The sequence below is a fragment of the Melospiza georgiana genome, chromosome 1 (genome assembly GCF_028018845.1).
Source record: "Melospiza georgiana isolate bMelGeo1 chromosome 1, bMelGeo1.pri, whole genome shotgun sequence".
Taxonomy (NCBI): domain Eukaryota; kingdom Metazoa; phylum Chordata; class Aves; order Passeriformes; family Passerellidae; genus Melospiza; species Melospiza georgiana.
In genome coordinates, this window is record NC_080430.1 from 94,358,008 (window position 1) to 94,384,721 (window position 26,714).

At 40.2% G+C, this 26,714-nt stretch overlaps 1 protein-coding gene across 2 annotated transcripts; it reads right to left on the minus strand.

The window, feature by feature from the left end:
* Positions 1–592: 592 nt before the first annotated feature.
* On the minus strand, positions 593–25,420 carry STX17 (syntaxin 17). Of its 2 annotated transcripts, none has more exons than XM_058021268.1 (8): positions 25,370–25,420; positions 19,761–19,942; positions 15,732–15,797; positions 9,442–9,661; positions 4,198–4,316; positions 4,063–4,113; positions 2,442–2,528; positions 593–1,760 (listed from the first exon to the last, which is right to left on the minus strand). In XM_058021268.1, the coding sequence occupies exons 2-8, from the start codon at positions 19,881–19,883 to the stop codon at positions 1,521–1,523; spliced, it is 906 nt and encodes a 301-aa protein (XP_057877251.1). In that variant the 5' UTR covers positions 19,884–19,942; positions 25,370–25,420; the 3' UTR covers positions 593–1,520. The 2 variants fall into 2 exon arrangements, with proteins under 2 accessions (XP_057877251.1, XP_057877259.1); XM_058021276.1 differs by lacking the exon at positions 25,370–25,420 and adding an exon at positions 25,174–25,244.
* Between the last annotated feature and the right edge of the window lie 1,294 nt (positions 25,421–26,714).

The window sequence follows — 26,714 nt, forward strand, 5'->3', positions numbered from 1 at the left end:
CTCAATACTGACTTCACTGTGCACCTAAGAAAACAACTCAAGCAGAGCTCAGGATGAATTGACCAATCTAAAAACTTCAAAAAGCAGCTTCCCAACCTCAATTTCTGTTCCCCCAAACAGTAGCAGCAGTAGTGTGGGAAGTGTCCTGAAAGGGTGGAGGTAGGACCATGTTCAGAACAGTAAATTATGTGACAATTGTACAATTATATAACAATAACAACACATTAACACTTTTGCATTTAACAATCAAAGCTCCAGAAGCAAAAGGCTTCTTAAGGAGGGTCAGATAACAGGTGTCCACTATAAAAAGCAAGCAAAAGCACTGCCAGCATCTCACCCCATACAGGCTCCACAGCATGTCCCAAAATCTTGAAGAGGCTGAGCAGCTACACTGCAGTTGTGGGTGGAAGCAGAAGTTTTGGCACCGGAGAGCAATGCAAGAGTGCAGCTGCCCAAACAGGCGTGGTTTATGCCGTAAGCTCTATCAGGTTCACATTTCCAGCCCTGTCCCCAGCTCTGGGGCTGCCAGCTGGCCCTGCCGGTGTGAAGGGACCTCCCTCATTGCTCCTCTGCTGGCCTGGGCCTCACAGCAGCCCGTGGAGGGAGCGGGCCTGGCTGCAGCACTGCCCTCCAGGGAAGCTGTTCAGCTCTCCCAGCAGGGCGCTCTGGGCTCCAGGAGAAGCAAAGGCAACATCCTGCAGTAAGTGCTGCTTCATGTGGGAGGCTTCAGGTGCAGAATGCCAGAGCTTGGCTCTTCATCCTGTAGAGTGTTCTCAGCACAAGCCAAGGAGCTGAACAGCTATGGAAAATTATTACCCTCCAGTGGCAGTGCTGCAGGGTTGCTGCTTAGACTGTTCAATTCACAACTACACTTTGAGCCAGGTGGGAAGTTTACAAATTAACTGCCTTGCCTGGAAAGGGGAGAAGCTGCTTCCAGTGCTGATGTGATATATACATAACTTTTTTCCACTTTGCTCACTCACATTCTCACCTTTTCTTACAACAGCATGTGCTTCCCTGTGTATTATTAAACAGGCAGAGTCAGTCATATCCTGGGGAATAACTGGAAGAGTTTGGGAATCCAGATAAATTAAGGTAAATTTAAAATACTATGAGTGTGAAAGAATGATGGCATTTATTTCCTTTTCTTTGGAGCACTACAATAAAAGCTCCAGCTTCTCATGGCATTCATGGGAAAGCACTAGGATTTTCCAAGTATCTCTTTGCATTGTCTGCAAGACACTTTGTGCAAATTTGGCATGAAGCACCTGTCATCTACCATTATAGCTGTGAATATAGCTTATCTAAGAATTATGTAATTAAAAGTTATCCATATAATTTTCAAAGGACTGATGTCACCGTATCTGAAAAGAGAAATTCTGACACGACTTTTTCAGCCCTCCCAAGAAGCAGAACTGTCATCAAAATTCACACAACTCAGCCTTGTATGTAAAGCATAAGGCTGCAAGTCTGTCATTAGCTCAGTACACTGTTATTCCTGGCCATAATGAATCTATACTTCAGCTGGATTTTTTGGCACTTTGGTGAGAAAGCTCTGGACAGCTGGAAGAGACCTGCTCTATCATTTTTTGTTTTTTTCTTTGTATCAATTTTCCACCTGTGAAGCCCAAAATCCCACCACCAAGTGCAGCTGCAATTCCTGCTACTTTGAAGCCTGCAAGGAGACCAATAGGACCCCCCACCACTCCACCAATGACTGCACCTGCCACAGGCAGAGCTGCCAGCTTGTATTTTGCAGCCTGTAAAGGAAAAAAAAAAAAAAAAAGTCAGAATACTTGCCTGTGGCGATGTGCATTTTCCCCTCACTGCTCTTGGCAATGACATGAATGCTCAGTGATAAATAAACTTTACAAATTAGTATTTAAAAAAAGTATGACAGAACATGCTAACAATTCAAAATCCTGTCTTGTGTATGCAGTTGTGAACCAAGTCCTTTCACATGGTTCTAGCCACTGTGCACACTGGGTGTTACCTGGTCACCATCCTTAAATCAGAAACTGAGGAAATGCTAAGATTTTTCAGTGATGGCTCTGACTGCAGCTTTGGGGTTTATTTAGCAACTGACATGGAACAGGATGGCAATGACAAGTTATGATCAGGCTCTTGTTTAATGTTTATGTGATTCTTGTGAGCCAGTCACTGACTGCCCTTGTCTTTGCAGGTAAAACAAAATAACCATCAGAATAGTGTTTCAAAGGCCCCCCCAAATTAAATAATTGTATTTTCTAGCAGCCTGGATGTGATAGAAAATTACAAGAGAGATTGATTTTTTTTTTCCCCTGCTACCTGTGGGTCATTTCTTCTTTATTTCCTTAATTGCTGGTTCCCTCAGCATTAAAGACGGCAGATCAATGGGGTTAATACAGAGGGTGGCTGCGAGGCAGAGCACCATTGATTCACCAGCAGGAGCAGATCCCTACCTTCCCCAAGTTTTTGGTTCCCTCTTCAACATTCGCAGCAGCACTGTTGACATGTTCTTCAATCCTGTCAATCTTCTCCTGCTGGGACTAGATGCAAAGGAATTATGAGTGAGGGAACCTGCTGGGAAGCAGCAGTGAGCCAATACACACCATTTTAATGCCTGTAATCAGGGCCCCACAGCAGCTTTCATCTGCACCCGGCAGCCTTAGTAGTGCTCCATGATTAGCATCTGCTAAACTCTGCTGAAGCTACAGACTAACTTCAAAAAAATCTAAACTATTAAGTAATAATATGGGGTGGATATTAAACAATGTCTTGCTGCAGTTAGAGAAAACAACTCAAAATGGTTTCTAAATCTTTCCTATAGATAGAGGAATTCAGAGTCCAAAAGGAAAAATAATCCAAAGTAGCCTGTTTTGTTTCCTGCTGAGTCTCACGTTCAAAAAAACATATAAAGGGCATTTATAAGATCAGTACTAACTCCAATATACAAAGCTGTATCAAAAAATCTAAGAAGTATTTAATTATGACATTATAGAACAATAACTTTAGAAATAGTGACGGCACAGAAAATACACTTGATGTTACTCTGTATTTTACTGTTTGATTTTACAAAAACATTCCATCCTTTCTCCAAATGCAGTCAGTCAGGTGCCCCTGCAGTCTCTCCCAGGGAACACTGGAGCAGAAGATAAAGGGGTTTGTGGGTTTGTTTGTTCTTATTCTAATCTACGCAGGCTGGTTTATGTCACAAAATAATGAGATGGCTGATGTGCAGCTGAAAATAAAAGGCATTCTGAACTTTTTGCCTCTTTTTCAGTCAGAAACTGCTGAGTACACCAGCTCTGGTATTCATCTACAATGCAGTCCACCCACCTTAAATGCTTGGTATTATATCTAATGATGGTTAAGTGTAAAATCCAGTAAGTCCTGGGAACAGGACCTCTTCCTTTAACCTTTAGAATACTGAATGAACATTTCTGCAGTTCCTCTCCAGTCTAATGGTTCTTACTTGAGTATTTTTGTATAGATGAAGCAGCACATACTCAGCAGAAAAGATAAAAGCTAGGTTATTTATCCCTACTAACCCAACAGCAAGGAGATTAAGAACTCTCCTAGGAGATGAGAATTGTGCATTTAAATTCCCTATGGCACAGGAAGAACTAAACCAACATTTTGGCACTGTGGTGAGAGCAGAGAAAGGGCATGATAAAAGTGAGGATTTTTCTAGCACTCCTGATTAAGTGAGAAAAGAAACCTGACAAACACACACCCTGTGCAGTAAGAGCTGTCACCACCATTACAATTAGAAATTGTAAAAACTAACAGGACCTGGGTAGAAGTCTGCAATCAGCACAGCAGAGCTTCTGCTGAGGTTCAGCTCGTGCACTGGCAGGAACATCACAGCTGCTCCACTGACAAGAATTTGGGAGCAACTCCCAGCACTAGTGCTGAAAGAGGAGACTGCTGCCTCCTCAAAGTGTCACCTTGGCAGAGCCTGAATCACAGGAGAGATACATCCTCAGCGTTTTTGTCCCCACCCAACCCCACCTAGGAGTTACCCATGCACCCTGTTTTTGTGGGAGACTCTGTAGGACAGAATGCAGAATTAATACTTACACAGACTAAGAGAGAAAACTCAGTCACCAACTGGCTGAGCTCAACCAAGTCCTGCAAATAAAAAAAAAAATGTTATTCTGTGATAGTTGCTAAAACAAAGAGCACCAACATGGCAGGGAGGGAGTTCCAACATACCCCTTCTAAACTTTCCCAGGACTCAGCTGCATTTTCTTCCTGAGGTATTTCCGGAAGGCGGGAGTAGATCTGGATCAAACTTTGGGAGCCATCCTTCACTTCTGTGTTATATAAAGTTTCTGAATGAGAAACATGATGTTTATAAATAAATGCACTGAACCAGGATGCAGGTGGTGTGCAGAATTTCTCACTCCTGAAGTTTCTCAAGGGTAATCTGACACTTAACCTGATTCAAGCCAAGCAACAGCCCCAAAAATGATCATATAGGGAGATGCCTTACAGCACTACACAGTTTCTTAAAAGGATGTTATTGACAAAGAAATAGATTCATTTCTATCAGCACATTTTCACAACCAGTCCTGACATGATACTAAATTATACTCCTGAATTCAAGGTAATTTCATTCATTTTGTATCGACCAGGCTGAGAAAACTGGGCTTGGGACAAAAACTTTTCACTTACATACAACACATAAAAACACTCCCAAAACTGAACAGACAGTTACTCATTTTACGATTGATTATTATGCTACTGGTTTGATTTTCAGCCACTGAGAACTAAAAGATGCTGGAGGAAAAAGCTTTCAAAGTAAAAGCAGTGAAACCCAAGTAACGTGGTACCCAGCATTCCAAGCTGGATCATTTGAGTAAATGGTACTGTAAGGATGGCAGACATTTGCAGCTCAGTGCTGTACACGAGATATTCTCAAGTGTGTTCCTCCCTAAATCACCTGACTGAATGCAGAAGGCATTTGGACAAAGTATGGTGTTAAAAATGGGGAATGACAGACAGTGAGTGGCACTGGGGAGAGCAGATACATGAACAGGCTCACACAGCCCTCCTCCAGTCACTCCAGAGCCACTGCAGAGGGCATGGACATGCCTGTAATTGTGGACAACAAATTGAGGGGCAATAAAAAAAAACAAAAAACAAACAAGTCTGGCTTGTCAATACAAGGACTCAGGAAGAGCTTGGGAGTCTGGAAGGCAGACTGGAGAAGGTGTACATGTAAACACAGTGCAAAGATCATCTCAATTCCAACAGCTTCAACTTCTGAAGAGGGATCGCTCCTTCAGCAGGACACTGGTGTTAACGTCCTTGGGAAGGCAGTCCCAAGAGAAAGCTTATTATGGGGAAGGCTGGTTAGATACATCTAACAATACTAAAGTGTAAATATTGTATTAAAATCTTTAGATGCAACGATTGTGCCAAGGTACAATAATAATATTATATAACTGTTACAACAACAGATATGTCCAATGGAAAACAAATAAATATAATCATATTCTTAAAAAAAAAATCAGTGCATGCTTATTCATGGAATTAATTTAAGATAAAATAAAAATTATACATTTTCCTAACATTTGTCCATTTCTCAACATTTTTTATCCCAATATCTCAAAATAGATGAAGCAACCAATCTTCCTACTCTCAGCTCAGTAGAATTCTAACATGAATGAAATTGATATTTACACATAATTACTAAGTGAGCAGAGTAACAAGAATGCACTAAGCAATTTGGGGGCTTGACTTGGGCTTGTTTTTCTTTTTAAGTATTTCTGCCCCTTTTCCTTTAAGAATCCAGACACAGAAGGCACTTCATGTTTTACAATCATCACCTGTTCTTCCTGAACATATTTTTGATTAATAACCTCAGATTAATTAAGTTTGCATACTCAGTTCTAAAATATTCCTTTCCCCTTTCAATATAATTAATTCTATATCCAAATGTGTGCATTTTTTTAGAAAACTGTTCAGGCACATACTCTGACATTTATCACGGGTTTTGAGGGTTTTATTTCATTTCAATCCTACACAATCCTATTTCAAAATAAAGTTTCTTCTGCCCAGAAAGGTGTACTCTTCCCTAATCAACCACATGCATGCTAAGTTGGTTAAAATTAAAGTATTCATAATTCAAAAGCAAAATAAAAATCTTACTAAGCAAAGCTGCCTGCTCCCAAGACCTTGCTCTGGTCTGTTCCTAACAATCTATGCCGACCTACTGTAGAAAAGCATATCCTTGAAAGTGTTGTAAAACCAAGGTTTTGCATGACACACATTCCAAAGAAATTAAAACTGTAAGTAGGTTTACATGTTATCGTTTTGTAGTAACTAAAAATCAGTGAGAAAAATTCCTCATGAAAATTCTTTATTCGCTTTAAAAAAACTAAGGTAAAGAACAGGAAGGGCAAGAGGTGGTCACATTTGGGCTGAAAGTATGAGTAAGAAATTTATATTCACTACTTCACTTTTTATCAAGTCTAACCAATTTTAATAGAATTGAGAATGGAAGTGACTCTACCAGTTCATTTTTACAGCATCTCCACAGAAATACAATAATACAAAACACCTCTGCAGATTTCACAGAGGAGCCTTACACCTCATTACACTTGAGATAAAAATCTAATGCTCTGGAAGATCCAATATGTTGCTTAAAAGATTTTAGTAATTTTAAGAGTGGAGTCTCACCTTTTGTTAATATTTGTTTAATATGCAATTAAATTCCATTTCTATTGGCCCTCAGTTGAGGATGGTGAATGGGGAGGGGACTGTATCATATCACTGACATGCCTTCTAAATGGGAGATTTGAATTTGTAAACTCCTTCCTTCTCTAGCAGATGGGAAGCAACATGCTACAAAGAACGGGCACGTATTGAACTTCCTTTGATTAAGATCAACAGCCAAGATTTGCTTTCAGGACTGCAGCCTCTAAGCACAAAGGAATAGGCAATACACTGTGTCTGGGTTAGCAATTCAACAGGGCTGCTTACACAGGCAGGCAAACTTGAAAAAAACCAACTAATTAATTGCATTTAGTTGTCTGTCTGTTTCACTTTAAATGGGGTGAATTATTTCCACATTCTTGAGTAGACTTGCAGATGCTTGCCATTCCTGTAATATTTTTTCTGTTCTTCCCATCTTCATCATTCTAATAAATTTATTTGTCCTTCTGAAATGCTGTTATTCTCAAAATCCTCTGTAGTTCAAAGGTATTTCAGAAACAGTCTTGTACTTCGAAATTAAATTCTAGTTCCCACTTGCTACCTACGTAATTGTGTAAAAAACAGAAGCAGTAAGCCAGAACAAAGCCTTTCCAATGAAATATTGGAATGAACTGAGAACAACTGCAGAAAGTCACCAACAGAAGAGATATCCTAAATTTAGTTCTGATCATAACAGAGAACAGCACACAAGGAGACTGAAAGTAATGGCCAATATATATGAAGGGAATCACTGAATATCAAAGACAACGAGCTCTCCACAAGAGAAGTCAACAAATTGGGTAAAACTATTAATAGAAATTACATGGAAGAAGTTCCTAAAAGATAAAGGACTGCAGAAGTGCTGGCAGACACTAAAAACAGGCTGTGCTGAAGAGGACATCAAATTGTCCTGATGCAGAGGAAGAAGTTTATGGCTTCAACAAGAGCTCTTCAATGCCCTGGATGTCAAGAATTTGACATATAATATGAGTACAAGTTAACATATAAGAATGGGAAGTTAATATCCGGAAGACCAAGGCATAAATATATTGCAACTACCAAGAGGCATAAATGGTAGCAAGGAAGTTCTTGTGAATGTTTTTGAAGTTAGAGGAAGACCAAGGATGTGGAAGTTCATTGCCAGATAAAAAGGTGGCTTTAAGCAGGTATTTGATGCAATTAATTTAAATAAGAAAGAAAGAGAGAGGCTGAAACATAAAGAAAACAGGTTAAAAATATTTGGATGAGCTAGGCCTATTTGGGGTCTGAAGGTTTGATGAAATTCACTCTAGAGCATTTTTAAAAAACAGCCTTTGAAATTTCATGCATATTTTTGAGAACTTGAATAAGGTGGTCCCAGAGGACTGCAAGAGAAGAGACTTTGAAATCCATGAAGATATTAGAACAAACTACTGAACAACTAACTACAACATGTTGAAGGTGTTCAAGAGGTTGAGATTTTTATGTCAGAAGCCAATTCAGTTTATTCTGCTGGCCTTGTAAGAGAGAAGTTTTTACAATGGGAGTGGTGAGGCACTGCCACAGGCTGCCCAGAGAAGCTGTGGATGCCCCCATCCCTGGAAGAGTTCAAGGCCAGCTTGGATCTGAGCAGCCTGGTCTGTTGGAGGTGTTCCTGTCTATGGCAGGAAGTTTGGATCTAGATGATGGTCCAAGGGCCCCTTCTAACCCAAGAAGGGATTGTGTCTGATTTATCTCCATGTTCACAAGGTTTTCTGATACTACTGCACATGACATTCTCGAAAGCAAGCCTGGTTGTCAATTCTCTTTTTCTCCCTGCTCAACCACGAGGCTCACTGGCTTGTTAATCACACTTGAAAAAAGTTCCTCTAGTTCTGCATGCAGCAACAAGAATGGTCATGAAATCAAATCTGACAGCAGGTTCTTCTACAGTGCTACTGCCTGAGAATGCTCTTTTGATTTTAGGACACATGAAATGCTCAGATCATTTTAAGTAATACTGCTATTGCAGCAATCAAATTACAGATATGGGAAAGGTTTATTCCTGATGGAACCAACCTTCTCACAGATCATCAGGAGAGAGCACTGGCCAGCACCAGGGCATAACAGAGACTTCTCCTGAAGACAGAATGGTAGAACAAAGACTGAAAGACATTTTAGACAGAAAGGAGGGAAGACCAGCAAACATATCCGATTTCTAGCATGTCATGGTATGTTTTCAAAATCCTTTATTTAAATGGATTTATACTCCTTTCTTGTCAGTTACCAAGTTAAAATGTTAAAGGAGGAGATGTTCTTCCTTACCTAGGAACTTGCTTCTCTTTTTCCATATATTTCATCAATGCTGTATTACACTGTCTATCATAAAAAAATCTTCCTGGTATTTCTTCAATTCAATGAAAATGGCCAAAATTATTACTTGCACACAATCAAGTGATTTGCAGGGGGGACAAAAGAAGCCAAGCTACCTTGAAACATAAATGAAAGTATTCTGCTTCCTATGAACAGTCCACTATTTCAAGATCCAGGGGTCCAGGACCTTTGCCACAGAAGGCCAAAGATATTTAATTTTTTAAGGTGTTTAAGCATTTTCTGCTTATCAAAATTTCAGTCACAGGGCTGGTAAAAGTGTGGTGTAAGGAAAGAAATCTACTTCTTCATTAACAATACTCTTCAACTGAAATCTTATTTGTTTACTTCATTTATATCTGGTCAGAGAAACTGCATACTGGATACAATGACAGAGATACAATAAATACAGAAATTAAATTCTACTACCTTCTCCTAGAGTTGCAGATCTGGTTAAAGAGGCATCCTCCTGTCCTTTGAGTTGCCTTTTAAGTTCTTCTGCAGATTCAGAATGCAGCTGCAGGAAGTCCTTAATGGCAACTGAAGCTTCCTCTTTAATGGGGTTTATCATTCTCTGCAGAACTGGGATGTCTTCCTGCCGCACTCGCAAACACAACTTCTCCATCTCGCGCATGTTGGCACGGAGCTGCTGCAAGAGCATTAGGAGTTATTTTGTAGCTGACTGTGAAAACATCAGATGCCTTCAGTGCCTGGGAAGCACCTATCCTCTTTATAATCAAGGGAGAAACATTTTTGAAGCCATCACCACCACTATTTTGAATTTTTCCAGTTGTCGTTTTTGTACTTTATCCACTTTTCCAAGTCAGTTTGGTTTATTTTGGGTTTCAATTAAAGTATTTAACTAATTAATTCATTGTGTAATCGCTCAAGGTATTTCTGTTTCCCTGGTCAATTTAGGTCTTTGCCAAAATATTTACACAAGTTGCAATAATATCCAAGTAAAGTAAGTGAGTGCTTCTCAAAATTTGCTTTTTGGTGATCACAGGACCTCACGATACCGTCATTCATAACCCCCAACTACCCCAAATCTTTCATTTTGTGAAGACAACTTCAGGGACAAAGATTACTTTTTTCTTTTATTCTTTTTTTCAGATGAACAACAAATACATTTGTTTGATTGGAATATCAAATGTAATAAAACATGTAAATACTTTTTTAGTTACAAGACTTCTGAGGAGATATAAACTGTTCACAACTAGCAAGAACTGGATGTGTACAGGCCTTTCACATGAGATAAATTTCTTTCTGCATTAAAAATAAAGGGGCTTTTAATTGCCTGGGCTTTAAAAATACACACAAATTTTCTTTTCCTACAAATGAAAAGACAAAATTTACAGTTTAAATTACACCACTTACTGTTTTAGGACAGAGTTTTTATCTAATTATATAAAAAAAAGACAAGATTATATTCTCTGCATTACTTTACAGTGACACAATAAATTCTATTCTTTGTCGCTTATTTACCAATTAATTTGAATACTCTTCTCACAACAGAGCAAGAGAATGGATTGACACCAATGAGTGGTTAGAAATACAAAGGTTTTCTTCCAGAATACAAACCAGGTACAGATCATGCCTTAGAGAGCTAAAATTGACTATCTGGAAAAGCAAGATCTAGATGGAACTAATTTTATTTATATACACTAGTGGAATTAATTGCTTTTAGTATTTATAAAAAAAAAGTAGAAAATATAATTAGAGAAGAAGGAAGGAAATTATTCAACAACCTGTTGCACAAGCTTCCAAAGAAAGAACTATTGATTCGTTAAAATCATGTGGCAAATTACTAAGATTAGATTAGATTATACTGTATGCTTAAATTAAGAGTACTATTAGCCAAATTAGGCTGCATTATTCAAGACTAACCTCAGGTAAAACCACTGATTGACAATTAAAAGAAAGAGAGAGAAAAAAAAAAAACCAACTGTGGAAGACACTGAGCTGAATTAAAAACATGGTAGCCAATAACTTTCCTCATCCATTCCTCATCTCAGTCTGCCTCCTGCCTCCTGGTATCTCCCCCCATGTGAGCCCCTATGTCCCCAAAAAAGGAGAACATCACCACTTTCATACTGCACCATGTGCCAAAATTCTTGGTTTGTAGAATCTTGGAATTTCACTGAAGTAACAAAATGGGGACTATCAAAACACAACATTCAATCATCTAATTTCTAGAACTATATGCAAGGGACTGAGGTTGATCATGCAGTTTTATTTCAGTAAAGAAAATTATTACTATTATCCTGTCTTTGGCAACAATTGGAGAAAAAAAAAAGAGGCATGTCAAACAAACAAAAATTAGTGAAACAGTGACAACAATGAGTTTGGGGTGAGATAACAATGGTTCCACAGTAGCTCCTTTTTCTTTTAAAGAAAAAGGAGAATTTTGTAGTTGAAATTGACTTAAAATGTAGTTCTGCTTGGGATCTGTACCATGGCAGCTGCTGCTGGGGCAAATCACAAGTTTGTGCAGGGACCAACACAACACAACTGGCTGATGGGAGTTTGCACAGATCCTGAACAGAGGTTTAAAGAGGTATGAAGTACTCACCCTAAGCAATGATCCAGATAATAAATAATAAATAAATAAATAATAAATAAACCAGATCCTCACTTCCACTGCTCATTATTACCTTGCTAATCAAAGAGAAATATTTCTATGCAAGAAGATGGAGGAATCAGATGATGATATTAGCCAATTTAGTGAAATTTAATTTTAGGAGCTCTTCCTTTGTGGTATTGTAGGGAGGACTTGTGTTCCACTTACTGTCAAAACAGAAGGTGAATGGATTCAGCCTAGCAGGAAAGTTCAGCCCTGCTGTGAGGAGTCACATCCCAGGAGCTCACCAGGGTGGAACATCACAAATGTTATGGATATGCAAATGACTCTGACCTCTGCTCATAATAATTTTAATGGCACTGAGTTTAATTTCTAGGTAGAGCATGAAAGTGTATCACTTTCATCTCAACTGTTTGCACTTTTAAAACCAAGATTATTCAGCAAGGAAGGTAATAAAAAATTCTCTTTTCATTTGTGGAGACTTCCAAGTTTTGCACTCTCCAAATTCAACCCAAAAGACACAGAATTTTTCTTTATAACAACTGCAATTTTGGTCCATTAACTTCCAAAATCAAACAAGAATCTTTGTTTCAAATGGCTTTCTCACAAAAATTGCAGGAAAATAGAACTGGTGAAAACCTTGGGAAGTTATCCCTTCAATGCATGATCCACTGTTCCTGTCAGTTGTTTATCTAATCTGGTTTTAAAAGGACTTCTGCATGAAGAGCTACAACCTTCTTCATACCTCACTGCCAGAATTCAGCATACTATAGCATTTCCTTATGTCTAACAGAAATCTCTCAGGCCTCAGCTTAAACCAGGTATTTCTAATCCTCTCTGTGCAAAATAGGGAAAGACAAGCCCTGTCCTCTTTGCAACCATGCTCTCCATGTTTGCAGACAGACAGCATGATGCTCTTGGACGCTCTTTGGGCAAAATAAGTGATTTCTTGATCTTCACCACAAGTCCTCTCAATTTCTGACTGCATTCAGTGGTCTCTCCCTATTCACTTCATGCCTTCCTTGGAAGTGTGGTGCCCAAAGTGGACTATTCTACCTGGGATCCTATTACTGCTGACTGAAGAGACTGTAGGAGAGACCACACTGACTGCCCTCCTGCTTATATATCTCACTAAGTTATCTGGCTTTTCTGGACCACTACCACACAATCAGTCAGTTCACTTCTACTCCATGTCCCTCAAGTATTAAAAAATTCTTGGCCTAGGTCAAAGGAACTCTGAGTTTAAGGACATCTTTACCCTGCAGATGGCCACAGGCTGCAATAATGCTCTGATTTTACATGATCCTTCACTGAAACCACAAAGAACCTCCTGCAGAAATGAAGTTTTCTGCACTACTCCTCATGCCCTCACAGCTTATCTACACAGTACGCCAGAGAGGATCATTTTAGAAATGTTACAGAAGACCTGAGCCATACAGGACCTTGAGCCAACAACCTGAGCTTTGAAGATTTATGCAAAAAAGAGCTGATCAGAAACCACCTTTAACTTGTAAACCATTTTCAGCTGAACTAGAAACCATAAAAGTGAAAAAGAAAAAATACATTAACATTTTTCAAGCAGCTTTCCAGGTTAGAGTAATACAGTGGAGAGACTATGTCAGCCTAAATATGTTTTCAGAACAGAGTCTCTTTTTGTGGGCTGAATAAAGACTAAAGCCAGACTGCTCATCCACTGCATTTTTCTTTTTTTTTTCTTTTTTTGTTTAATGTCTTATTTCCTCTCTAGTACCTGTGGCTTTTCTCTTCCTCTCACCACCAAAATGATCAGGGCATTCCTTAGATGTTACAACAAAATACTGCCATTTCACTGAAATTAGCTTAAACCTTGAAGTAATTAATTGTGTGGTACAGTCAGCATGTATGCAGACAAAGCCTAGAAAACTTCAAATTCATTCAGGCCCTAACATTTTAAGAAGTCCATGGACTGTCCCTAAAAATGAAAATATACAAGAGCACGTTCAGAAAAACTAATACATGATACACAAGAGCTATTTTCTCAACATTTTTGAAAGGGTCTCTTCATGCCCTGAGCAAGATTTATCTGTTTTCTTCACCATCCTTTATAGAAGTTTTTAATGTGTCACCCAGTCACTTGAAGGCAGAGCAACAGATTTACACTCATCTATACTTCTATTATAATTTTGACCATCATCAAAATTACAACAGAAGTAATTATTCTGGGTAAACTGAAAATTCAGAAAAATGGCTAATTATGTGCACATGGATTAAATGTAGAATGGCTGTGCATATATTTGTCTAAAACCTGTGGCGGATGCCTTGGGTCAATATTGACTTAGGGATTCCTAATGTATTTTTACAACATCTAATTTTGAGAGCAAAGTGTGTGCTGCAGAGAACATTTGGTATCACAATAATTAATCTGATTTCTTTGCAAACAAACAGATCACAAGTCCATCAGTAAACATTTAAACAGCTTACGGCAAACACATTCTACATGTCATATAATTTATTATCAAGTACTCCAGACTCCTAACTATTTAATTAAAACAAAGAGCCAGTCTGCTCTTCTTGCATGGACCCAGATACTTATTCTGCTCTCTGGGTATCAGAATGTGAACCACTTTAATGCATCTAGATCTGTATCCAGAGCTAGAAGCAATAAGCATTAAATAAAACCTAAGAAAATTTACTTTGACTGTAAAAACAGCAAGCTTTAGATTCAAGACAAATACAAATGTTTCTTGAGAAATATAAGCAGTTTTCTTATTAAAACACTTAAAATATCTAAAAATAACATCTTAAACACAATTATTTTTTTCTGTAATTATTGACAGATTTTTGTCTTGCTAAATAAATGATACTGGTAACTTAAAGTTACAAGAGAAGCCTTTCCCACAACTCAGAGATGAAAACAGATTAGAGAACAGACATAAGCAAATACATACTTACTACACCACACCTGTTAAAATGACGTTGTTTTAACAGAACTTCCACCTTTGGAAGCCTCTTTGAATATGAAGAATAAACTTGTATTAAAATTTCAAAAGTACTCAGTGAAAAATTAAAATATATTCAAACCTCCAATGAGCAGGAATATTAACTGGATTTTATGTGTCACATCATATCATCTACACTAAAGAAAAAGCTCACTATTCTTCAAAAGAGACATGTAACTCCAGCTCTGCCTACTATCTAATTCTGTTGTTCATTCAGGATTAAGTTCTTCTTTCTGAGGTGAGCTGGTTTGGGTGGTGTTTTTTTTTTTTTCATTTTTAGTTTGTTCTAATTTCCCACAAGAGTCAGTAAGACACTGAAACAAACATGGAAATTCACAGTGTTAGAATTGTGAGCAATGGTTTATGACTAGGCCACCTGTGCTGGCAAATCCTGCTTGTCCATGTGCAGTGTAGGTCATTTACAGTAGCAAAGACAGGTCCCTCCTCTGAACCACACCTGTGAAACCCACACAAGATGCCTCTCCTGGCCAACACACATCTGTCCCTAGAACACTGGCATGCAGCTGTTACAGACACCAGGTGCTACACCTGCCTCAGCAAACTTTGTGCTGCAGATGTGGTCCTTGATGTGGTCCTTCTGTCTGATAATCTACTTTGCCTGTGTGCTATTTAGCTGATGTTTGGCTGAGTTTCTGCATAATTTTCATCAGGACATTATGTATTTTTAGAAAGAGTGTATAGTTCCCTGTGTGCTGAGTTATGGATGATTAAGGGTGAAGTCACTGAGATGATGCCTGTGCTGACAAATGTGCTGGTATTTCCTCCCTTGATGATATCATGTACCTAACAACAGATGTGCACATCTAACTAGTAGTCCAGATGTTCTCTGTCTGAAATCATGCTTTAAAATTAGCAGTATCCCTTATTGCAAGAGCTGTCTTCTAATTTAATAACGTAAGTGGAAAGTCTGCAAAAGATCACAGTCCCCAAACTTTTGCTTTTTCAAGAACACGGAAACATTTCTTGCCTCATAGGACACAATTAGGAAATCCCTAACTTTTAAATGAAGTGAAACTGTGTGCTTGCTTGTCAAACCCACCTGTGAAGTGTATGTCTCCCTGAAGGCCCACCCCTGAGGTGACCAGAACTATGTCTGTAATTCAACCCCATCAGCAGCACAGCCACTTTCATATCCTTACCTGAACTGTTCGTCCTGCGTTGATGTGCTCTTCGTGCAGTCTGTCCCAGAGCCTGCATCTCTGATACTAAAACAGAGGAAAAGGACTTCTCAGAATTGCTATTTTTACCAACTGGCTATGCAGAAAAAAAGTCACCTCTGGTAAATTATCACTTTAATTTTCCAAAACTGAAAGTTGAGTCATAAACAGTTCCACTGCAAAATTAGAGAGGTAAATAGCAATGTATTTTGTGAATCATCAGTATCAGTTTTTAACATCCAAGTGATATTGCATCCTGACACTGCTGTGGCATAAATCATTTGGTGGGCAGTAGAACAAACAGCAGAAAAAGAAGGAAGTTGTGGAATAGTGGATAAACAGTACTGGTCATGAAGGACAGTACAGGACAATGAAGTATCTGATATTACTGACATGGAAAATGGCATTCATTACACAATGCTGCTGTCTACATTTACACTGAACATTTCTATATAGTTACAAACACAGCTAGAAGAACCATCAGGCCAGATCTGGCGCTTCCATGAGGCTCCACTAACTTTAGTGGGAAACTATCCATACAGTACTTCCCATGGGACAGAGACCAGAATAACTATTACATTAGCAGAGAGCAAGTTTGGCAAAAGAACTGCATATTATCACATATCAACCCTTCCATCAATCAAACAAATCAGTGCCTTCTACAGGCAGTTGACACAAATAATACAGAGACTTCAGCATGAAAAAGAGTAAAAAAGTAATAGAAGTACAAGCTGTGATTCCTGGAATGTGTACTGAAACTATCAAAGAATGTATTTACCACATTGGATATTAGAATATTTATTTAATTATTTAGATAAAAAGGCAAAATATTTACCATGATTTCTAAGGTATTTTTATGTAAAATCTAATTCCTCAATTTCTTAATAACCTTTGTTACCAATAAAAAACTTTATCTATAGCCTCTATCTTTCCATAATTATTTTCATAATTTTAGATACCACAGCAATAAGGATCATAAGTTACTCAGCTTCCTAAAATACAAGGAGAAATCTAAAGTTACTACTTATTTTCAAAGCAAAAAGTTCTTTCATGTTAGGACTTTGTAGTGCTATGGAAGATAAAAGGTTTAGTGTTCAACAAAGTCAGATTAACGTAATTCTTCCAGGAAACTGAATAATAATAACATCTGAATAAATTGCTATGCCATTAAAATTACTGCCAGTGTTCTTTAAAATAAAATGGACAGAAAGCCCTGTATCAACAGTAGATCTTCCAATTTAGTCAAAGAGTACTGAAACAGGAATTTCTGAAGTTCTAGGGAAAAATCACCTATTTGACTTCAGCTGACTGTAATACATTGTCCAAACAACTAATAATAAAATATCCTGTCACCAGTTAAGAAAAATTCCTTTACTGCTCTTCATAATTTCTTCTAGAGATGCTCAGCACATTCATCTGCTCAATATATTGTTTTATTACTTTGCTTCAAAACTCAGAATATGCTAGTGACGAGCCCAAAGAATCCAACGACTTAACACACTGACATTCACATGGTCAGAGAATTCCTCCTTGTTGACTTCTCTTTGTCATGCCACACAAAGTAGGCCACACTCCTGGACAGTGCTCACCCTGGGGCCTCAAGGACAGTAAAGCTTGAGAAGAGATGGTATTGACATTATTTCTTGTGGAAACTGGTGCTGCTCAGCCTGGAGGAGAGAAGGTTGCGTGGAGACCTCACTGCAGCCCTCCAGTATCTGAAGGGAGCCTACCAGAAAGCCAGAGAAAGAAACTTCACCAAGAGCTGTAGTGATAGGACAAGGAGCAATGGGTACAAATTGCAAGGGGGGAAATTTAGGTTAGGGATTAGGAAGGAATCTTTTACTCTGAGGGAGGTGAGACACTGGAACAGGTTGCCTGGGAAGGTCATGGATGCCCAATCCCTGGCAGTGTTCAAAGCCTTGGGCCTAATGGAAGGTGCTCCTGCCCATGGCAGTGGGGCTGGGACTAGATGATCTCTAAGGTCCATTCCAACCCCTTAACATTCTATGATCTTATTCTGAACAAATACATGTAAAACTAAGGGAAGTCCAGGAAGTAAAAACAGCTGTGGAATCCTAACCTCTCATGTCAGGTCCAGGGAGAGCCATAAAAATGGTCCAAGGGCTGGAACAGCTCTCCTATGAAGAAAAGCTGAGAAAGTTGGGATTGTTCAGCTTGGAGAAGGCTCTTGAGAGACCCTATTGCAGCCTTTCCATAAAGAAAGAGGGCTTTGGAGAAAGACAAAGACTTTTTACTAAGGCCTGTAGTGACTGCGTAAGGGGCAATGCTTTTAAATGTTTAGAGGGTAAGCTGAGACTAGACATAAGAATTTTTTTTTCTGATGGGGGTGGTGAGGAAGTAGAACAGGTTGCCCAGAGAAGTTGTAAATGTCCCAGGCCTGGAAGGCCTATGTTGGATGGGCTTTGAGCAACCTGATGTAATGAAATGTGTTCCCACCCCATGGCAGGGGGTTGGACTGGATGATCTTTAAAGTTTCTCTTCCAACCCAAATCACTCCATTGTCCCATATTTCTGTGCTATTTAATCATAATTGTGCTATAGCCAAATAGTTTGCATTCCACAACAAAAACATTAAACATTAGGTTACTCTCAGACACTCCATCTCTTTTGCTCTATGAATATTCTCTTGAGAGCCCTCTTTAGAAAGAAACTTTGATGCTTCTGCTTTGGATCCCTTCCACCTCTCCTTGAAAGTATCCAGTGGACATGGAGAGAACTCAGAAGTTTGTCATAGTATCTCCTGCTAAAAGCTCTTCAATAAATGTCTTACACAAACATCCACACTCGGATAAGACGGCAGGAAGATTCAGATACCCTAATTTCTCATTTTGTGTCACCTTGACATATATTCCCACCACAACAATGGTTCCCAGCCAAAGGTAAAAAGTGTTTCACACAGCATCTTTTAAAACAGGTACAAGAAATGAAACTGAAACAATGAATGAAATTTTTCTCTCTTGAAAGCAAGAGAGAGTGTCTTACAGCACTTTTTTTTTTGAAAGGATTGTTGCATATCACCAAAGTCTAGGGCAGTAAGCCAAACAAAATCTCCACCTCCCTGTACTACTACAGGAAGTGTAGTACCAATGTACTGCCAAGTGAATTGCTGCTATCTAACAGAGACTTAGAGACATCTGTACCTCTTTTGGATACACATTTATTCCCTCTTGGAGTGAAAGGCCATCCAATCCATGGAATGTGCTATAGAAAACAAGAATTTTCAGAGGGAAAACATAGAAAGAAAGAAGAATTCCAGAGAACTTATTTCTTAAGGCTATAGCTTTTAAGTTTTCCAAAATGGTCATATAGAAAGTTGGGCTCTCATATAGTTGAGAAGCAATGATGATGAATTTATGGCAGCCACTTCCTCTGGAAAGGTGTATTCAAGTTCAAATTTCATTATATATTGATTTTATAGTTTCTTCAAACAGTGATTTAGGAGATTAATTGTTTGGACTATCTCTGGAACCTAAGGTTTAAATCAATATTCATGAAATGAGGTTAGAGATATTGGCTTCATCATAAGTAAATAATGTTGCTGCTCTAAGCAATTGGACATAATTAGTGATTTTTGCTTAAAAGTAGTCTGTAAAATAAACAGAATCAGATTCTATAAAATTATCCTTTTACCTCTAGGGATGTTTGGTTTGCATGGCTGAAAGTTAATTTTACAAAAACTATTGAAGAGAAAATCATCATGACAGCTCACAAAAGTACTGTAACACATTCATTATGGCTAAAATTCATGTAAAAGATATAATATGTGAACTATCATACAAGTATTTCCACCAAACTACTGCTAACATTCGTGTTTACTACAAATGTAAAGGCCTTTGTGCACACAATTACAAATATAGAACTTTCATCTATAGCCAAATTTGAATCAAAGCATTTTGTCATCAACCTCTCATCAAAAACTCTACGTAATCTTTCAGTGAGACTGCTTCTATACTGCAAAAATAACTACATTAGTAAAAAGTGAACACTAACCTTCTCAATATTTATTTGGTGTTTTCTTAACCTTTCCAAATCTGTTGGAATTGCCACTTTAATGAATTTCTGAATTGCAGGTTCGATTCGGCGGAGTTTAACTTTTTCCTCATCTTCAAACATCCTAAAAGCAGCTTTCAAGCCAACAGTTGTCCAATATATCTTCACCAAGGTAAAAACCCCTAAAAACAAAACAAAAAAAAATTAAACAAGAAAGTTAAACCTGAATCATTTTTTAAAGAAATCAAAATAAGATAAATCTGTCTTTCTGATAACCACGTATCCCCCAAAACCAAATTAAGCAGTATTAATATCTGGATGTTTGCATTTAAATGTATTACCTTTACTTATGTGCAGGCTTTGGGGATAATTTCTCATAAAACTTAACACTAACAAGAAGAAAAAAAGCAGCTAAGTAATTAAGGCAGAGGCAAATGTTTTACAGCATAATGATACATAAAAAGGTTTGGTAAAAACCTTCAAATTAGATGCTTTGATGGATCAGAATTCGCATATTGCCAATTCTCATTCAGAATCATCCTAAAATTTGTAAAACGTGTCCTGAAAACACACCAGAATATAATTAATTTTGGAATTCCATTTCCTGGAAATGTTAAGAGCTCCTGAATGAAGATTTGCACTCCAAATTGCATATGTTCCCTGCCGACAATGACTAAGGCACCACCTAACAAGGGGTATAAATAGGCTGCTGAAATATTTGCAGGACCAGTAGGCACATAAGCAGCCTGAATTCTGTTCCCTGCATAGTGTAAAACATAATTTTTGTGTTTCACTTCTCTAAAAGAGGTGTGTATTATTACATGTAATAGCATTTATCTACAGAGCATAGGAGTAACATAAAAGAATTCCATCACGCTGCATGCGCACAAGGGGAAAGAAGACATGTAAGAGAAAGTTTTGTCACAAGCCTCAGTAAAAAGACACATGCTAACTTGGTTATATGGAAGTACCTGAAGTACATCAGCTACCATATCAGAAAGCTTTCCCAATTTTCCTCTTTTGGTAATAAACTGATATAAAGTAATTAACCCAGCATATTCTTCCTGGTACAGGTGAGGCACAGCAGAACATTACAGGTTAAAAAACATTCCTGTTTTTCCCACAGCCAAACATATTATCAACAGTGAAATTAGACATCACTTTTCCCACATCTGCCAAGGGTGTGAAAATGCAGAGGGAGGGTGCTGGTGTTTTTGTGAGAGCTGTGATTCCTGCAGGCAGGAGAACCTGGGGGCAGACTCCAGCTGATGGCACTGGGTCTTTGCTCAGTGCTCAGCCCCAGCCCTCTGGTGCAGGCTGCAGGGAGCACACCTACAAACCTGCTCCAAACTCAAAGCAGCCAAGTGGGAAGCATCCTCCAGCAAGAAAGGGAAAGCACTTCTGGTACAGGGAGGAAGATGGTTGCAAATAAAACAACGCTGCATTTTTCAGAAGAACAGAATGCTAACAGGAGACTCTCCTCCTTTGATCTATCCCAATCAACAAAGAAATTGAAAACTGGGGAAAGCTGAATGCTTACTGAGAGTAGACCAAGTTAGGTGAAGTCAATCTTTAAGGTTTCAATGACACATCTTTTCTTTTTCCAGAACCTCAAAAGGAAATTATTTCATCAACTGACTTTGCAGTCATTGCTAAATCATACCCACTTCAAATTATAAAGACACACTATCAAGTGGTCTTACAAATTCCCTTCTAACCCAAGGCATTTAATAATAACCTTCAAATAAACATGCAGTGGATGGGTGACCTCACACTTTTCAGGTTGCAAAAAGAACTTTATACCTTTTGCATTGATTCACTCTTTTCACCATTCCAAAAACAGCAGTTTAAATGCAAGCTGATAAAAAATACATTCTATTATACCTTGGTCACTACAGTCCCTAACTTGTGAAAGAGGCACTCATAGATCACAGTTGAACTCTATTCTGAGTCTAGAACTGATTTTTTTTTTTTATAATGTCCAAAAGATAAGAAGCATCATACTCCAAACTGCAGTACTTCCTCCTCAAACAGACATTTAATTTCCTGGCAGCTTATACACTAATCCATGAGTTTATGAGCTAGAATTAATTAAAAATTGGTTCCCTAAAGATATTTAATAGCCATGTCATGCTTCTCCTTAATACGGAATCATCTTGAAGAAGTGTTGATGCAAATTCTTCAAATGTGTAACACAACATGAACTCCCAGAAACACACAGCCCATTCTGTCTTAGAAGAAATACAGCAGAGACTAAGTTAAATTAACAATAACTTTGTCCTTAACCTTTCATGACATCTGGAGATTGATGAGAGTCAAAACTGATAGTTTAGATGACTTACAGTCTGGAGCTCTGTGAAAGCACAGTTGATGTAAACAATGGCCATGTGCCTCGGGTAGATGATCTGAATTCTGCATTTTGAAGACTTGGCTGCATGCAGAGCTCTGGCTAATAATTTTCTTCTCATTAAGAATTTCCTGACAGTAAAGTAACTTCCATGACAGTGTCTACTCTAAAGACACTGCTGCCTAAAATTCACTGTGTAACAAATTTGAAAAACTAAGAAAGAAATATAAAAACTCCTTACATTCTCATCAGGTCTCCTGATTAATTTTCTTTCAAATAGTACAGTAGCTTCTGCAACAAAAATTCTAAGCCATAAATTATCAATGCAATGTCTTCCTTTTTTAACATTCATAAAATATTAGCATTAAATTAAAAAAATTGATGTTATGCATTTCTGCTTGTTGCTGATGCAACTTCAAGGAAACCTTCCATACTTTACATGATTTGTGTTCTCCTAAACATGATTTTTAATAACTGATTTCTGTAGCAATAATGTCTGTTCCTTCAGCAATCACAGAGTAACAGGACAGTTTAGGTTGGCAGGGATTTTCACATGCCATCCAGTACAAGCTGAATCAGATGTCATTGCACAGACCCTTGTCCAGTAAAGTTCTAGCACCTCCATGGATGGACATTCCTCACTCACTAGAGCCCTTCCTTCAGTGTTTGACTATTGTCCAGGCTAAAAACAAACAAACAGACAAAACCACAACCATGAAGACCTTCCCTGCAGCTAAACCAGCTTGTGTCCAGTGCTGCTCATCCCACTGTCACACACCTCCAAGAGCAGCCTGGCTCTACAGCTCCTACCCACGAGAGCAAGACCTCCCCTTCCTTCACCTTCTCTTAAGGCTGAACAAACCCTTCTCTCTTCCTCCTAGAATGCCACGTGCTCCAGCCCCCGAACCACCACAGCACCAGGGTCCTTTCCTGTAAGGCTGCCCTCCATCAGGTGTTCCCAACCTGTTCTAGGTGCAGGCTTTCTTATTGCCTCTGCTGGAATTTCTGAGGTTTCTGTCTGCCCATATCTCCATCCCGTCAGGATTCCATGAGGTCCATGGGCCTCCCTGTCTGGCCCATGGACCAAGTGAAAACACTGCACTCAGCTTCAGCTTCTTAGGGAGGTGAGTTGCCTCTGTCCTTGGATCGGAGTATCAGTGACTGAAATAACTCTAACCCAGAAGTGATCAAGACTGAGATGCAGAATAACTTTCAGTCAACTAGGTAAATAAAAAAGACATATCCAAAGCAGGCTGTAGCAGCACAAGTCACATAGTTGCAGTCAACCAGAAGTAAAATTCTTCCAGGTATGGTAACATACTTGTTACTTGTTATGAATTTCAGAAATTGCTGCTAACACACTTCAAACGTTAATACTCGTGAACTTTTGCTTGTTAACACTCATGAACTTTCATTAAACTGCTTATTGTTCTCCCCTGAAACCCAGTACAATACACAACAAACCTCAGGAGTTCTGCTTGCCCAGGGAAACACAATGTAATTCACTGATTTGATTTTAATTCACTCACAACACTTTAGACAACCACTGCCACTACAAAAAGTACCTCCAGCATAAATGCCTTGTTGATAAGGGTTGAAAGGCCAAAAAGTTTTTCCTTGTAAATAAAATTAACTGGGATATAAGGATGTACAACAGCTTTCTACTTAGGGTGACCTGAAACATTTCCTAGAGTGGTACTGGCCCCACAATTGCAGTGATGCTATTGCTCACTTGGCCAAAGCCTGTAGTTAGTGAGGAACACACTCCTCTGGTAGGCTACAGACAAACTGCACTCTGGGACTAAATTACATCTTTTACTTTTTGTCTCTAAAATGAATCAAAATAAAAGAACTTTGTTAGGCTGAAATAAGGCACAGTCACCAGCCCCAGCGTGTTCACGAAGTAACATGAAACTGCTTAGTGCAATAAACAGACACGTGTGGGATCCCCCACAACACCCACAATCAGCAGCTGTACAGGTCAGGCTGTGGCTCCCAGTAGATCTGTGCTCTTGTGGATCACCTGGCAACACAAACTTGATCCAGGCAAGGCAAGGGCACATGACTGCATTTTGAGAATTCAGAGCAGACAACAGGCATTTTGTCTTGGATTTGTATGTTTAAGCCAGCTGCAGAAGGGCAGAAAATACCTAATGACTAACACATGAGCACCTTTTGCACAGAGCTGAACTGGTGGAGCGAGTCTGCAGTGGGCTGACGCCTGCCACGAGAGGCCACAACAGCTCAACCTGCAATCGGAGCCCTAATACTGAACTCTCACTATTAACAGAACTACACCTCTGGTCTCACCCCAGAACCATACAATCAATTAGGTTGGAAAAGACCTTCGGAATCATCAGCTCCAACCTATCAACACCACCCTGTCAACTAACCACGGCACTGAGTGCCACAGCCAGTCTTTCCTCAAATACCCCCAGGGACAGTGACTCCACCACCTTCCTGGACAGCCCACTCCAATGTCTAATTAACCTTTATGAAGAAATTCTTCCTGACATCCAACCTAAACCTCGCCTGTTGCAGCATAAGATCAACAGGTTCTGGAGGCCTACCCTGCCTGTAACCATGCCCTGGAAAAGCAAGGCGTGTGTGAAAAAAATGAAAAATAAAGACAGCCTTCAAGTCTTACATAAAGGCTTCAAGCAGACTAAACTACTTCTTTTTTTCCTGACTTACAGTTTTAAAAGCCTGGGCAATGCCAGGCTTAACAATTTGTCACGCTGCAAAGAATAAGTAAACAAGTAAACAAGACAATCCAAACTGGTGTGACACGTTCTGTCACGATCAACACCCCACAGCCCGACCGCGGGGGAACCTCGGGCCCGGCCGCTGCTGGGGGCACCTCCGGCCGGTCACCCCCAGCCCCTCCGCCGGGCCGGGCCGGGCCGGGCCGGGCCGGGAGCAGGACGAGCCCCCGCCGCTCCGCCACCGGCCCCGGGTCGGGCCGGGCAGGGCCGGGGTCAGCGGCGGCCGCCGCGGCCTGGCCGAGGGCCCGGCCCCGGGAGTCGCGGGGGGAGCCCGGCGCTCGCTCCGCGCTGAAGCTCTCACCGGCCCCGTGGCTCGGCAGGGCCCAGCCCAGGGCTCACCGTGCGCTCGCCAGGCCCCGGCTCGGCCCTTCTCTTCCCTTCGCCTCGCTGGCACGGGGAGCGAAAGCGAAAGCGGAGCCGCCCAGCCCCGCTGCCCGCTGGTCCCCGCTCCCTCCGCCCCCGCCCGCCCCCGGCCCCTCAGCCCCTCACCCCCTCACCATGGGGCGGCCGTGTGGCGGGCGCTGAGCGCGGGCGGCGGCGGCGGCCCCGGGACGCTGGGCGGGAGCCGGCGCTGGGCTCCCCCTCCGCCGCGGGGCGCGGCCCAGCCCCCGCCCGCCACACGCACACCCCCTCCGCCGCCCCCGGGCCATCCTCCACGGGGCTGTTCCCCTTCGGGAACCACCGGCCGGGGGCGGGAAGGGGACGGAGAGGAGGAGGAGGAAGAGAAGGAGGCGGAGAAGCTGTCCTGGCCACGGAGGGGGTACCGGGAGTCTGGGATCAGGCTTGTCGGGAGGGAAAAGTTGATTTTTTTCTTCTAAAAGAGACCCAAAGATTCCCGACAAAATTTTAAGAGCTTTTCATAGAATGATAAAGTATTCTTAGCTAGAAGAGACCCACAAGGGTGATGGAGTCCAGCTCCCGGCCCTGCACAGGACCATCCATCCCCAAGAGCGCCCGTGTGCCCGAGAGCGATGTCCGGACGCTCCTGGAGCTCTGTCAGCCTTGGTGCTGGGATCGCTTCCCTGGGGAGCCTGTTCGAGGGCCCAAACACCATCTGAGTGGAGAACCTTTTCTTGATATCCTGCCTAAACCTCCCCTGACAACTTCAGGCCATTCCACTAATACATTTTGAAAATAAGTGTAATCTGTTTGTGCCTGACACACCGATTATTGGATCCTACCCTGACACCAGAGCATCTGTCCCTGTAGGTGTGCCCGCACCTCTGGGACAGGTGGAGCAGAGCCTCCGAGGGCAACCTGTACCACTTCTGATCAATTTATCACATCTGAATCAAAGCGTAAAACTGTCTGGTAATATCTGTAGAGCAACTGTGTTACGTCAATATTAGACCATTTTTTAGCTAAACATCAATAAAACAAAGTTAAGAAAGATCTCCAGAGTAACAAATATGAATGTATGTTGATTGTGATGTTCTAAACAAGATTTATGTTATCTGTTCATCTGTTGTTCCATTACTTTTTTGGCCAGCTCCAATCTAATTTGGAGGAAGTCATTATGGTCCTGTAAGTTTTGTGGATATTGATGTGTCCCTCAGGAAAAAAACCTAAATTTGTTTCCTCAGTGAAGGAATGGTAAGCAAATAGCTCAGCTCTTACACATTCTTGTAGCAACAAGCAGCTTTTATATATTGGCCATCCACTTTACGTAGACACAGTTCCAGACTGCTTGATAGGGTTTTCAGAGGAGTAATGGAGAATAAATTTTAGTTATAATTAAGCCTATTTAGGGGCTGAAGAATCAAAATGAACAGAATCTAATGGCTTCATTAGTTCTGTTGTTCACAATACAGCTTCTGGAATGGCAATGGAATACTGGGGAAT

What these genes read in the sequence shown, in the direction of transcription:
- STX17 (XM_058021268.1), bottom strand. Translation starts at nt 19,883, where the DNA reads ATGTTTGAAGATGAGGAAAAAGTTAAACTCCGCCGAATCGAACCTGCA. An exon ending in ACCAAATAAATATTGAGAAG is followed by an intron (nt 15,798 to 19,760) that starts GTTAGTGTTCAC and finishes CCTCTGTTTTAG; the next exon opens with TATCAGAGATGCAGGCTCTG. An exon ending in ATCTGCAACTCTAGGAGAAG is followed by an intron (nt 4,317 to 9,441) that starts GTAGTAGAATTT and finishes TTTCTCATTCAG; the next exon opens with AAACTTTATATAACACAGAA.